Source organism: Homarus americanus, unplaced genomic scaffold, assembly GCF_018991925.1.
Source record: "Homarus americanus isolate GMGI-L3 unplaced genomic scaffold, GMGI_Hamer_2.0 scaffold31037, whole genome shotgun sequence".
Taxonomy (NCBI): Eukaryota; Metazoa; Arthropoda; class Malacostraca; order Decapoda; family Nephropidae; genus Homarus; species Homarus americanus.
The window spans coordinates 27,066,899-27,082,423 of record NW_024722227.1 but is presented as its reverse complement, the minus strand read 5'-3'; the positions used below and the strand labels follow the sequence as shown (position 1 = coordinate 27,082,423).

General features: G+C 41.4%; 1 protein-coding gene across 1 annotated transcript; it reads right to left on the bottom strand.

The window, feature by feature from the left end:
* Window positions 1-3,625: 3,625 nt before the first annotated feature.
* LOC121862571 lies at window positions 3,626-13,221 on the bottom strand. The gene is made up of 5 exons (XM_042360879.1): window positions 13,001-13,221; window positions 8,143-8,338; window positions 7,849-8,004; window positions 5,416-5,595; window positions 3,626-4,854 (listed from the first exon to the last, which is right to left on the bottom strand). Exons 2-5 carry the CDS (start codon window positions 8,330-8,332, stop codon window positions 4,649-4,651), a joined length of 732 nt encoding a protein of 243 aa, XP_042216813.1. The 5' UTR covers window positions 8,333-8,338; window positions 13,001-13,221; the 3' UTR covers window positions 3,626-4,648.
* Window positions 13,222-15,525: the final 2,304 nt, after the last annotated feature.

Genomic DNA, 15,525 nt, shown 5'->3' with positions numbered 1-15,525 from the left:
ATTTCTCTCTCTCTCTCTCTCTCTCTCTCTCTCTCTCTCTCCCTCTCTCTCTCTCTCTCTCTCTGTTGCACACACACACACACACACATTCATTCACACTTGTGCACGAGCCTTAGCCACAAGGGCCTTAGCCACAAGGGCCTCTCCATCTCCGAGTGCAACGTGAAATTTGAATTTAATGAGGTCCTCCCCACATTAACTCGCATTTCCACTCACCTGATGATAATGTGTTAATGAGTTGGCTCTCACCTGTACAGAACGGTAGGGAGGAAGGGAGGAAGGAGGGTGGGAGGGGTGGAAAGAGGAGGGGGAGGCAGGAGGGAGGGAGGGGGAGGCAGGAGGGAGGGAAGGAGAGAGGGACAGGAGGGTGGCAGTAAGGAAGGAAGGAAGGCGGAAAGTGGAACGGAAAAAGGAGGGAGTATGAGAGGGGGTTTGACGTTCCTATGTCTTTTATCCCTCCAACCCTCCCTCCCCTCCAACCCTCCCTCCCCTCCAACCCTCCCTCCCCTCCAACCCTCCCTCTCTCCCTCCCTCCCCTCATCCCTCCCTCCCTCCCTCCCTCCCTCTCTCCAACCCTCCCTCCCTCCCTCTCTCTACCTATCAGGTAATGAACACAATAACCATTATTACGGTCTCAGAAGAAAAAAATGATATTATTCTTTTTATCTTTCTGGTTAAGTAAAGTTGAGTATTATGCAGGCGCTTTGGGGGAGTATCCACCTTCCCTTCCACCCCTCACTCTCCCCATTCCCTTCCACCCCCTCCTCTCCCCTTCCTTCCACCCCTCACTCTCCACCTTCCTTCCACCTCCTCTCCCCTTCCTTCCACCCTCCTCTTCCCCTCTCCCTCTCCTCTCCCCCCTCCCAACCTAAATCACAATACGAGTTAATGAAGTCTATTTATCATTGGCTTGTAACTTTTTTTGTTACATATAGATGACTGATGTTAGTTTATTATGCATTGGATTATGATCTGCATGAACATCTCGTCCTTCCTATCCCTCACCCATATCTCTATCCTCGACTCTTATCCCTCCTTTAGCTCTTTACACTCCTTCTCTTCCCCCTCTTCTCTTTCCTCTCTGCCTCTCCGCCTCATTTCTCTCCTCTTCTTTCCCCTTTTCACCTCCTCCTTCTCCCACATTTCCTCTCCTTCCCAAACCTTCCACCTCTTTCTCACTTTCTCCTCACCTCTCCTCCTCTCCCCATCCCCATTACCCTCCCCATCACCCCTCCTCCCCCATCTCCTCAGGTAGGTAATAAAGCAAAAACATGTATTGGATTCTGACAGACCAAGAGGCCAAAATAATGGAAATACTAAAAAAAAAAATTGAACGAAGGATTTTTAAATTTTTGGACAGGCAGGCTGGCAGGCAGGTAGGCAAGTAGGCAAGTAGTTAGGCAGAAAAAAGACTATCAGGTGAAGTAACTTAGGTATAAAGTCTAGTTACCGTAAATTCTCTCTCTCTCTCTCTCTCTCTCTCTCTCTCTCTCTCTCTCTCTCGAACACAACTGAACACCCACAGAGTGAACGAGTCTCTGGTTAAGTGCATCACCTTTCTGTCTGTCTGTCTGTCTGTCTGTCTGTCTGTCTGTCTGTCTGTCTCGGATGGAATTAAGGTCTCGCTCTATCACACCTGTCCCCATCCAGGTAGAAATTAATTACTCACGGCAAATGTCACGCGGGTGTTGGATTCTCATATCATCATTAACTTAGAAGACATGAAGATTATCTCCCATAGCCTATTTTACCTGATAATTAAACACCTTAATGCAACCTGGGCGGGTTTAGGTTAGGTTTAGCTACCTTTGGTTAGGTTAGGTTAGGTGAGGAGGTGAGGTAAGGTGAGGAGTGGTGAGGTTTGGTTAGGTTAGGTTATATTAGGGTAGGTTAGGTTAGGTTATATTAGGGTAGGTTAGGTTAGGTTATATTAGGGTAGGTTAGGTTAGGTTAGGTTATATTAGGGTAGGTTAGGTTAGGTTATATTAGGGTAGGTTAGGTTATATTAGGTAAGGTTAGGGTAGGTTAGGTTAGGTTATTTGATTTACGATATAAATATAAATTCTCAAAGGATCGTAAATAAATTTCTTCTCATAATAAAATAATAATAAGGACTCAGACTTTACTGTGAGTGGCTATATTAATTGATCAATATATTCTGATGTAAATATTTTGTTTAGTTTTAATATATCAACTTAGCCGGAAAATATTGCCCGGGAGCATTTAGAGAATCCATCATCATTCCGCTGATTAAGAGAAATAAAGGAAAAATTCTTACAATCTCATTTCAGAGGAAGGTTTAACGTGCGACATTTTCAGAATCCGTTAAGCGTCATCGCGAAATCTCATCTTGAATTTAATTGGAAAATGAAGCATCTCAGGTTGGATAAATTATCCTATCCCAAGTTGGGGTCATTTTTTCTCTCCCCGGAGCTCATAACACGAACTGTAATATTCCGCGGCACTGAACTCCCGGTTTGTTTACCCTGAGACGAAGAAATATTATTGACGAATTATGTTGCTTTCATGATTTTACTCCCTATTTCACAATTTATCTTATATACTTCGACATGCACACGTGGAGTATATTTTAAGTGATTTTTTGTTTCTTCATATTGTACACTGAGGCTATAAGCTATTTTTCTAAAGGGTATTTCTCTTTCAATTTTCTAAGCCTCTTTGAGATACCCTTTTGATATTTTGCAATGTAAACATCAGCTGTGAGCGACGTAACGACATTCTAAATAATTTTCTGAGGAATGAATAATCGGGAGAGAGAGAGAGAGAGAGAGAGAGTGTTAAGTCAACTAAAAAATGACAGAAAACGTATCAACAAAAAAAAAAACTAACCTAGCGGAAAATCTTACTTAACATTTCGTTTTTATTTTTCTATTCATTATCAACAACATACAATATATCTTTAATGTAATGAAAAATATTGCCTTAGAGAATATTTCAGGCTATGTATGTGAGCCCATTGCTGTAGATATGTGTCAAGACAGGTTGTGCGAGAGTAAGTGAAATATGGGTTGCATTATGCGTAGACTTATACACGATTGGGCTATGACTGGAAAAATCAGATATACAGTATACATCAACAGAGAAACATATGTACATACACCGATACGAAATGTTAAGTAAGATTTTCCGCTAGGTTAGTATCCCCTTTGATATGTTAAGTTTTATTTTTTGTTGATACGTTTTCTATCATTTTTTAGTTGACTTAACTCTCTCTCTCTCTCTCTCTCTCTCTCTCTCTCTCTCTCTCTCTCTCTCTCTCTCTCTCTCTCTCACCCTCAGGAACCATTCCATAAACTGGACAGGTGATCACATAGTTCTCAACGCCTCTCTCATACTCAATGTCTTTTACCGGGAGTGAAAATGAAACAAAAATAACTTAGAATTTAGTAAAGTTTAAGATAATGTATTGATATGAGATAAACCTTTACTATAAATACAATATATTTTACGATTATAGATTTAAATAATTTAATAGTTTTAGGTTACTTTAATGCCTTTAGATATATAACAAAATTTAATACTTCAAAAATATCAAATTAAATGTTATTCATAAGAGGCTCATATTAAGTACAGACACACACACACACACACACACACACACACACACACACACACACACACACACACACACACACACACACACCACAACACTAATAAAAATTAAATAATGACTGACTTTTTATGGACCAGGAAACCGCTCACTATGTCACCCAAAAGGTAATTAAAAATAATGATACCAGGCAACATTAACTACTAACACACACTCGGACATCAAAGGGCAATAAGAGTTCGCTTTGTCCAGGTCTTATTAATTAGTAACTGACCACAATCGATGTAATAAGGAAATAAGCATGATATTTTCCCTCATTTCTATAAGTCCTAAAATATAATAGAACTTTATATTATTTTAAAGGAACTATAGACTTCCAAAACATCAATAAGACTTCTATAGATCAGTAAGACTTCCATAAGATCAATAAGACTTCTATAGCATCAATAAGACTTCCATAAGATCAATAAGACTTCCATAAGATCAATAAGACTTCTATAGCATCAATAAGACTTCCATAAGATCAATAAGACTTCTATAGCATCAATAAGACTTCCATAAGATCAATAAGACTTCCATAAGATCAATAAGACTTCTATAGCATCAATAAGACTTCCATAAGATCAATAAGATTTCCCTAACATCAATAAGACTTCCCTAACATCAATAAGACTTTTATAACATCAATGAAACCTTACAAACATTAATAATACTTCCATAATATCAATAAGACTTCTCTAAACTCAATAAAACTTCTCAAACATCAATAAAACCTTCCTAACATCAATGAGACTTTCCATTTATCAATAAGACTTTCCAAACATCAATAAGACTTCTATAACATCAATGAATTATATGTTAGTGATGTTATGTTAGTTGTTAATTATAGGATCTCTAAATATTTAATCACTACCCTCTGTCCTTACTTATCTAAATTCTTAACTCTACTTTTATCTCAACTCAACCCTAATACACTTAACTTCCTTCAATCATAAGTTCAATTAGAGTCATCCATTATCTCTCTCTTATTTCCCATTTTCTTTCAACGCCTCTAAGATTCCGTTTTCTATGAGTATATCAACCAAGGACACCCTGGCAGACGAAGGGGTACTCAACTGTTGGGTCTCTTATCTCAATGTTCTGTTCCGAGATAATGTAGGTTGTGTGATCTGTACTTGTCTTTCCTTCAGGTTTGTTCAGGAGTGTTTGGTTAAGGGGCGTTCCGTCACCCCATTGTGGTTTACGGTCCACAGCTACCAAATCCACCCAAAGTTCTTTCGTTTCTGTAGGAGGAAAGGGGTATGGTAATGGTGGTGGTGGAGGAAGAAGTAAGTGGAAGAAAAGAAGTGGTTGGAGGAGACGGAGGAGGAGGAATATTAGTAGAGTAGGAGAAACATGGAGAAAGAGGAGGGGAGGGAGGAATAGGGGAAGGAAGAGGAGGAGAACGGAGGATGAAGGAAGAAAGGGATCAAGAGGTAGAAGGCTAATAGCAGTAAAGAGGAATAGGAAATATAACATTTTTGGATCCTGTTTTAGCTTGATGCAGATAATTATAAGGATGACAGACAGACAGACAGACAGACAGACATAGAAATAAAGGGTAAGGAGAGAGAAAAACAGACAGATTAACAGACAGATAGAGACATAAATGTAGAAACTAGGACAGACAGACAGACATACACAGAGCAATCAATATTATCCAGACATAGAGATACCCAGAGACAGATAGAGAGAGAAATATACAAACAGACTGAAAGACATAAACACCCAGACAGCCACGCATACAGACAGACATATATACACTATGTCAAACAAACGTAGACATAAAGACATACACTACTTACGACTAGCCATCACACAACGTTCTACAGCCTTCTTGTGAGTCATCGTCTTAATGGTGGCAAGATGGTGGCCAGGAATACGACTGCAGTAGATCTTGGCTTCCTCCATCGACAAGTTCAGTTTTGGTACTATATGATGTTCTGGGTACTCTACCTCCGTGTACAGGTGTGGCACTGCTTTATCTACAGGTGTGGGTATTATTGAGGTTAATTAATATTTGACACCTGTTTTTGTTGTTATCTCTATCTACAGGTGTGGCACTGCCTTATCTACAGGTGTGGGTATTATTGAGGTTAATTAATATTTGACACCTGTTTTTGTTGTTATGTCTCTCTATCTACAGGTGTGTGGTGCTGTTATTTATACAAGTGCTAATTGAGCTTTCTGTATAATTCTACCAAATTTATACACCTGTTGGTATTTCATCTACAGGCGAAAAGAATTAACACTAGTATATGTAAATATTACTTTATGTACAGGTGAGAATAATTTATTTATTTATTTACAAATACTAAGAAATGTTTACACCTGGTCAATATGAGGTACAGGCGTGGTACAGATGTGGTACAAGTGTGGTACAAGTGTGGTACAGGTGTGGCACAGGTGTGGTACAGGTGTGGTACAGGTGTGGCAAAAGTGAGATACAGGTATGGTACAGGTGTGGAACAAGTGAGGTACAGGTGTGATACAGGTGTGGTACAGGTGTAGTACAGGTGCGGTACAGGTGTGTTACAGGTGTGGCACAGGTGTGGCACAAGAGAGGTACAGGTGGGGTAAAAGGCGTGGTATAGGTGTGGCAAAGGTGTCGTACAGGTGTGGCACAGGTGTAGAACAGGTGTAATACAGGTATGGCATAGGTGTGGGACAGGTGTGGTACAGGTGTGGTACAGGTATGGGACAGGTGTCGTACAGTGTGGGACAAGTGTGGGACAGGTGTCGTACAGTGTGGGACAGGTGTGTCACAGGTGTGGGACTGGTACAATCAGATTGATGACTTTAGAGGTAATTAAAATATTAGAGGGAAGAGTAATTAAGATATAGGTGAATCGGTTAATGGATGGATTCTTACGTATATATTTTTAAACAAACAAACTTAACATTTTACGCTGATCAATATATAAATAAATAAAATAATAAATGATTTCCTGATGTAGATTTATACACGTACATGAATAAATGAATTGATATATAATTATACATATACACGTCAGGAAACTATTCGGTAAAAGACGTTATGATTGTATAAATTATTCGGTAAATATGTTAATACGCTCACACACACAAACAAATAAAAGGTAATTAAAATATATTTATTGTTAATATTACCAGAAACAACTCTCCATTCCCTACTCCCTCACCCCAATTCTCCCCCATCCTGATTCCTTAACTCTCAACCAACCATCCAACCGCCCCCCCCCTCCCCGCCTTCGCCAAAAACAAATATATATACTTCAAGCTAAAAACTAATCTCCATCTTTAAATAACACTTTATTATTTTTGTCCTTGATATATTTTTTTACGATGGCTGTGTTAAGATATATAGGGCATTCAATTTTTTTTTCTCCTGTTTTTATCACTTTAAGAGACAGACAGACACCGAGACATACTCATCAACACCAAGACTTACTCATCAACACCAAGATTTACTCATCAACACCAAGATTTACTCATCAACACCAAGACTTACTCATCAACACCAAGACTTACTCAACAACACCAAAACTTACTCATCAACACCAAGATTTACTCATCAACACCAAGACTTACTCAACAACACCAAGACTTACTCATCAACACCAAGACTTACTCATTAACACCAAGACTTACTTATCAACACCAAGACTTACTCATCAACACCAAGACTTACTCATCAACACCAAGACTTACTCATCAACACCAAGACTTACTCAACAACACCAAGACTTACTCATCAACACCAAGACTTACTCACCAAGACTTACTCAACAACACCAAGACTTACTCAACAACACCAAGACATCAACACCAAGACTTACTCATTAACACCAAGACTTACTTATCAACACCAAGACTTACTCATCAACACCAAGATTTACTCATCAACACCAAGACTTACTCATCAACACCAAGACTTACTCAACAACACCAAGACTTACTCATCAACACCAAGACTTACTCAACAACACCAAGACTTACTCAACAACACCAAGACTTACTCATCAACACCAAGACTTACTCATCAACACCAAGACTTACTTATCAACACCAAGACTTACTCATCAACACCAAGATTTACTCATCAACACCAAGACTTACTCATCAACACCAAGACTTACTCATCAACACCAAGACTTACTCATTAACACCAAGACTTACTCATCAACACCAAGACTTACTCATCAACACCAAGACTTACTCATCAACACCAAGACTTACTCATCAACACCAAGACTTACTCAGGAAGAAGATGTAGGTAGAGTTGGTCTGTTTGGTAGTCTGAGGTAAGTTAGTCTCGGTGAGGCGGGCCAGGCGACATAACACCCCGTCACTGGTCGTGTCCAGTGACGCCGCAACACACCAACGTGACGACCAACACGCTGTCCTGCACCCACCTGTAACGTGACACTACTGTTAGTAACTCAAGTACTGACACACACACACACACACACACACACACACACACACACACACACACACACACACACACACACACACACACACATGTATTGATCAATACTTTCAATACTTACACAGGGTCCTGACATTGGCTGTATTTAAACTTTCCTCCCAATAGGCCAAAGTGGTTTTGTCAGCCACCAAGAAGTCACCCAACTCCTTGCTCGAGATGTAAGCGACATTTGGCAAATAATCCTTCGTTTGAGACATACTCGCGGCCAGGCTGGTGAGTGCCAACAGCAAAAGCGAGAAGTGCCACTCCATCGTGACCTGTAATGACAGATATAGTAAAATTTCTATCTAATGAACTATATGGATATGCAACTTCGCTATATCGATGGACCGTAATGTGTGAAAACCCCCATGTAAGTAGATTATGTGGAGAGAGAAGTACATTATATAAAGGTTGTGCTGTAATAGGACCTGTGACCTGTGACCTGTGACCTGTAATAACACATCTCCTATCAACAGTTATGTATTACAGGTCGCCCGAGTCATTAAGGTTATCATTACCACACCATCGTGACCTGTGACCATGAATTCAGCAATATACAAACATGTTTCCCAAATACGTTTTATAATTCTGGATTGTGTTCCTGATACATACATACATACATACATACATACATACATACATACATACATACATACATACATACATTGCTGTCACTCAGAATCGAGTATGACGATCATCCAGCTATGATACAATGATATGAGTTATTAGGGATGTCACCTAGGTTGGTGAGGTAAAAGGTGACTAAAGAGGCCGATTCGGAACCGGCAGAGCTGTTCACAGAGGTTGCACATGTGGAGGGCTACATCGAGTGCAGGAGGGGCTGTGATAGCGTGTTTCTGGCGTTGGCGCTTGTCTGTCTCGGTTTGCAGTCGGGCTAACTTGAAAGTATTGACACCTTCTCGTGTGGTACTCCTCCAAGCTTTACGGTGTGGAGTAATCGACTCCCAGGTGAGGGGGGGCGGTCGATTTGGCACTTATTCAGGTTTGTCTTAAGACTATCCTTATACCTTTTCAGTTGCCCGCCAGCGTTACGTTTACTATTCGTTAGGTGACTATAAAGTAGCTGCTTTGGCAGTCTACTGTCGTCCATGCGGGTAACATGACCAGTCCAACGTAGTTGTTCATGGATAATGGTGGCCTTGATGCTCCTACAGTTGTTGTCAGCAAGAATACTGGCATTTGTTCTCTTGTATTCCCAGCGAACACGTAGGATGGAACGTAGACTACGTTGTTGAGAGTTTCAAGTACCCTGAGGTGCCTCCTGTATGTGACCCATGTCTGACTGCCATATAGTAGGGTGGGGAGGACCACTGCTCCATATACGTGTAACTTTGTAGATAATTTCAGCTCCCTACAGCTGACTGACATTGTTTTGGAGTCTGCCAAAGGCTTGAGATGCACATCTGATCCGATGCTTAATCTCTTCATCGATGTCCGCCGTGGTGGACAGGTGGGAGCCGAGATACTGAAAGTGGGTAACATTAGAGAGGGTAGTACCGTTAAGCTGGATGGGTGGTGGAGGTGTGGCTGAACCAGGGGCAGGTTGAAAGAGAATATGAGTCTTACATACATTCACCTCAAGGCCGAAGTGTACATCGGCATCTCCATAGGTGTTCAGGATCTCCCGTAGGTCGTGTTCAGTGTGAGCAACAAGGGTGAGGTCGTCTGCATACTGAAGTTCAGTAATGGAAGTTGCCGACACATTTGTTCTTACCTGGAGTCGTCGAATGTTGAAAAGACCCTTCATCTGGCAATGGATGTCCACCCCACCAGCTAAATTGTCACTGGCACGAGTAAGAAAGGCAGCCAAGAAAATGGAAAAGCGGTGTTGGTGCCATTACTGTTATGTACTTATGTTTTCCTCAGTCATCCCATTTTGTGTCTCGTTTTCTCTTAACACCCTATAATCATTGTAAAGGTTAAAGTCTTCTTAAGATTGTTATTTTTCTAAAAAAAAAGTTTCTTTCTTATCAAAGGAATTATTGCACCATAGAGAAGGAAATTTTAGCTTTGATTTTGAGTTTGAATATTTTTGATGTTTATTTGAGGTATTTGGGGAAACGGGTTTTTGTATTTACCGACCATAATCCATTAGTGTTTTTGCATGAAATGAAAAATGCTAACCAACGTCTTATCCGTTGGAGTCTTATGTTGCAAGATTATGATTTAATTATTAGTCATATCAAGGGTAAGTTTAATATTGTGGCCGATGCATTATCACGAATTCCCTTCAGCCATGACTCCACCCTGAGGGATGACTCGTTTTCTCATGACACCCTATAATCACTGTGAAGGTTAAAGTCTTCTTAAGATTGTGACATATGTTTTGTTATTCTGATTTGTGATATGTTTTAGTAACTGATATGATTAAAGAACATTAATATATGATTTTGTGAAACAGTTTCAATGAGAGAATATTGCAGTGGTTTAAATGAAGAATGCAAACAAAATGTGAATAAGTTACTGAAATCTTTTTGGAACTTGGAGAAGAAGCTCTCTCTCTCTCTCTGGTGAAGGACATTTTATTTTGTATCGTGAAAAACCCACAGGTTGTAAGGGTAATCCAGTGTTTTCTGGTAGTCATAAGATATTGTAATCTATTTGTGAAGCATATGTGTAAAGTAAAGAGACAGCATATTGTTGAAATAAGATGATTGATATTAATGTAAACTTTGTGAAAGCTATCAGCACGTGTGAAACCATTATTGTTTAATATACCTTTCATGTAAATGCTCTATTTCCCTATCCTGATTATATTTATGTTACAGCATAAGAGAAACTGTGACAGTACACACCCTTGTTTAACTCCTGTTTGGATGGGGAAGAACTCAGACTGGGTGCTATTGTGCAGGGCACCGCCGTTCATGCCGTCGTGGGGTTGCCTCACAATGGCGATGAATTTTGGTGGGCAGCCAAAACGGCTGAGGGTTCACTAGAGGGCTTCCCTGTTGACCGAGTCGAAGGCCTTGGTTAGATCGATGAAAGCCATGTACAGGTCATGACGTTGTTCTCTGCACTTTTCCTATATCTGACGGGCCGAAACGATCATGTCAGTGGTGCCACGTGATGGTCTAAAGCCACATTGAGATTCTGGGAGGAAGTTTTCCGCCTCAGGAGGAAGTCTGTTTAGGAGGACTCAGGCGATAATCTTGCCAGCAACGGAGAGCAGTGAGATCCCGCCGTAATTGCCAGTCTGACCGGTTTAGGGGATTTCCTCCTTTTCCCATATATTCTCCAGGAGAGAGCGGAGACGGTTGGTAAGCAGAGGTCCTCCTGCTTTATGCACCTCGGCTGGGATTCCATCAGGCCCTGAGGCTTTGTTATTTTTCATCTTTTTGATGGCAGTAGCTACCTCATCCAGGGATGGAGGATAGCTGAGGTGGGTCAGCTCTGGATGCTGAGGGTCCTGCTAGGTAGTCAGGACATCCACATCGGTGTTTCGGTTGAGCAGTGAATAGTAGTGCTCTTTTCAGCGCTGAAGGAGGCCTTCATCGTCTTTAATTATGGAATTACCGCCAGATGAGCGGATAGGGGCTGCGCCACGAGTGGTTGGCCCATAAAATGTTTTAGTGGAATTGAAAAATTTCACTGCTTTCTTCTTGAGGAAGGTATCATCTTTGGTCCGAGACTGAGGGTTGTTGTGTCAGTCAGTTAAAGCAACACCTTATCATAGATGAGTACAGTGATTGCCGGGTCATGTTCATCAAACCAGTCATGGTGTATTCTTTTGATCTGGCCGAGGGTCACTGCAGGTTTTTGTCATAACAGTGTTGAGAGTATCCCATTCGGCACTGGGATTTGCGTTGTTTGCTGTTGGGTTGTTTATCAGCCCATGTTCGAACTGGTCTCTGAAAGCATGTGCTACTGCTGGATTCTCCAGACGCTTAAGGTTAAAACCTCTTCTGGAGTCTTGCTGCCTTCGCTGTTTTGGGGCGACTTGAAGTGAGAGCTTGGATCTGACGAACCGATGATTAGTGTTGCAATGGTCTCAGCCACCCCCCCACGCACGCACCTACACCGACAAATGACTCCATGACCATAGTGTTAATACCCCCATAGTTTTGAAGTTACTCCACAAAATTTGATATGGAATGACTGCAACAAGTGTCCGGACAAGGACATCTAATCCCAATCCCTATTTAATGTTAGTGGTAATATTCAGGAAGAGGAACTTTGAACATTTACTGTAAAATTCATAACAGGTTGTATATGGTTGTAAATTATTTGTATTAGTAACACTGAATATTTCATTTATACTCCCAGCTTTTTGCTACAGCTCCAAGGCTTGTACTTAATGTCCGACTACTATTGATATATGGCAAATAATTTTATGTACAACTGTTAAGGAACCCACTTATTACTTATTTTAATGCTGGGGTTAAATCATCGTAATCACGAGGTTATTTCATGGTACTCAGAGGTTAAGTCATCGTACTCAAGAGGTTAATTCATCGTACTCAAAGTCATCTTATTCAAAGGGTTAAGTTCATCGTATTCAAAGAGCTACTTCATCGTACTCAAGGGGTTAAATCATCGTACTCACAAGGTTAATTCATCTTACTCAGCGGTTAAGTCATCGTACTCAGGAGGTTAATTCATCGTACTCAAAGTCATCTTATTCAAAGGGTTAAGTTCATCGTATTCAAAGAGCTACTTCATCGTACTCAAGGGGTTAAATCATCGTACTCACAAGGTTAATTCATCTTACTCAGCGGTTAAGTCATCGTACTCAGGAGGTTAATTCATCGTACTCAAAGTCATCGTATTCAAAGCGTTAAATCATCGCACTCAGGAGGTTAATTCAGCGTACTCAAGTCATCGTATTCAAAGGGTTAAGTCATCGCACTCAAGAGGTTAAATCATCGTACTCAAAGGGTTAAAAAATTTGAGCTCAATTCAAGTTACAGTCTACTTACCTTAGAACGTAGCTAAGTAATACTTGGTCGTTGGATACCTGTTGGATCTTTCTAACACTTGGAATACCGTCCAAAGGCGTTGATTCCACAAAAGTGATGTCCTCAACTGTCTCTATGCTTCACGAGCCTTTGGATACCCTGACAGACATCCAAAAGCTCCTGTCCTCACTAGCTGTCAGGCAGGAAAGTCACTAGCCGACTCGTCCAAAGGTACCGAGCGCTTCTGTTCATCTGGAATGCTGAGCCGTGACGCGGGTAGTGAACCTCCATCACCTGGCCCCCTCTACGCGTAAGTGCAGTCATTTATCAAGAAAAATATCACCAGTAATAAATTCCTTTCCTAAAATATAAAGTATAAGAATAATGGTAATATGTCCCACAAGTTAATAGTTGATACTTTCTACTATGCATTGGATCTGAGTAGTGCGTGAATATTTTATGTTCATACAGTATATCACTCTTAATAACCGTTCTTACTTTATATATATGATCACACATCACAACACATCACCACACATCACAACACACCACCACACATCACAACACACCACCACACATCACAACACACCACCACACATCACAACCACCACCACACATCACAACACACCACCACACATCACAACACACACACACATCACAACACATCACCAACACATCACAACACACCACACATCACCACACACCACACATCACCAACACACCACACACACACACCACACACATAACACACCACCACACATCACAACACATCACCACACATCACAACACATCACCACACATCATCACCACACATCACAACACACACCACCACACAACCACTACCACACATCCTCCACCACAACAACACCACCACACATCACAACACACACCACACATCACAACACACCACCACACATCACAGTCACACCCACCACACATCACAACACACCACACACACAACACATCACAACACATCACCAACACATCACACACACCACCACACATCACAACACATCACAACACATCCACACACACACACACCACACACACACCACACATCACAACACACCACCACACATCACAACACTCCACCACATCACAACACACATCACACACACCACCACACATCACACCACCACACATCACAACACACACCACACATCACAACACACCACCACACATCACAACACACCACACACACATCACAACACACACACCACACACACATCACAACACACCACCACACATCACAACACACCACCACACATCACAACACACCACACACACACAACACCACACATCACACCACACACACACACAACACACCACCACACATCACAACACACCACCACACATCACAACACACCACCACACATCACAACACATCACCACACATCACAACACACCACCACACATCACAACACACCACCACACACTTCCCATAACTTTATCAACTTCACAAACTAAAACAAAACTCTCGAAATCCACTTACTTACCTGACAAACACTCCTTAAGTGCCCCACTACCCCCCTACCCCCTACTACCACCCCTACCCCCTACTACCACCCCTACCCCTCTACCCCCCCCCCCTACTACCACCCCTACCCCCTACCACCATCCACCCCCCCCTCCCCAACTCTCACCCACACCCCCACTCAGTCTCAAAATTATCATATTATAAAAGTTTACCCTCAATAAATATCGTTGTTTTCTGTGGTTCTGGGAGACCGTATCCACCCAGGCTGAACACTATATCTTGGCTCTGTCCACTGGTATCGTGTTTATTGTGTTACCTGTTCAATACTATTTAAGCTACGGGTCTCAGTGCCTGTGCTATACCTAGTGAACTGATTGAGAATGTTTAAAAAAAAATGATAATGATAATATTCATAATAATGTTGCACTTGAAGTTTGATTTCTTGGATTATTTTAATATACTAATTCCTATACCTTTCTATTCTTTCTATCTATCTATCTATCTATCTATCTATCTATCTAATTATCTATCTATCTATCTATCTATCTATCTATCTATATATATATATATATATATATATATATATATATATATATATATATATATATATATATATATATATATATATATATATTTCTATATATGTCTAACTATCTATCTAATCTATCTTATCTATCTTATACATCTTACCTATCAATCTATCGATCAATTTGCCCGCCCGCCTGACCGCCTGCCCACCTGCCCGCCCGCCTGCCCACCTGCCTGCCCACCTGCCCGCCCGCCTGACCGCCTGCCTGCCTGTGGAAGCAACTTGCATAAGTCTTCCCCTGCCAGTACTCAGCCTCTTCACCACCAAGACTCCTGCTGTGCCTCCTCGTGGCAACACACGGTAACTGGGTGCCTCGTGGGCCCATGCTAGACCAGCAGGGGATACAGGAGTAGCAGTGGGCCCCAGAGGGACGGCGCATAGGCCCACTGGCATGTGGACACGTTCTGGCGCCTACCAACCACCGCCCCGCTGCCTTGTGGATTAACCTTGGTAGGTATGAGGAGGTAAAACAAGGATGTG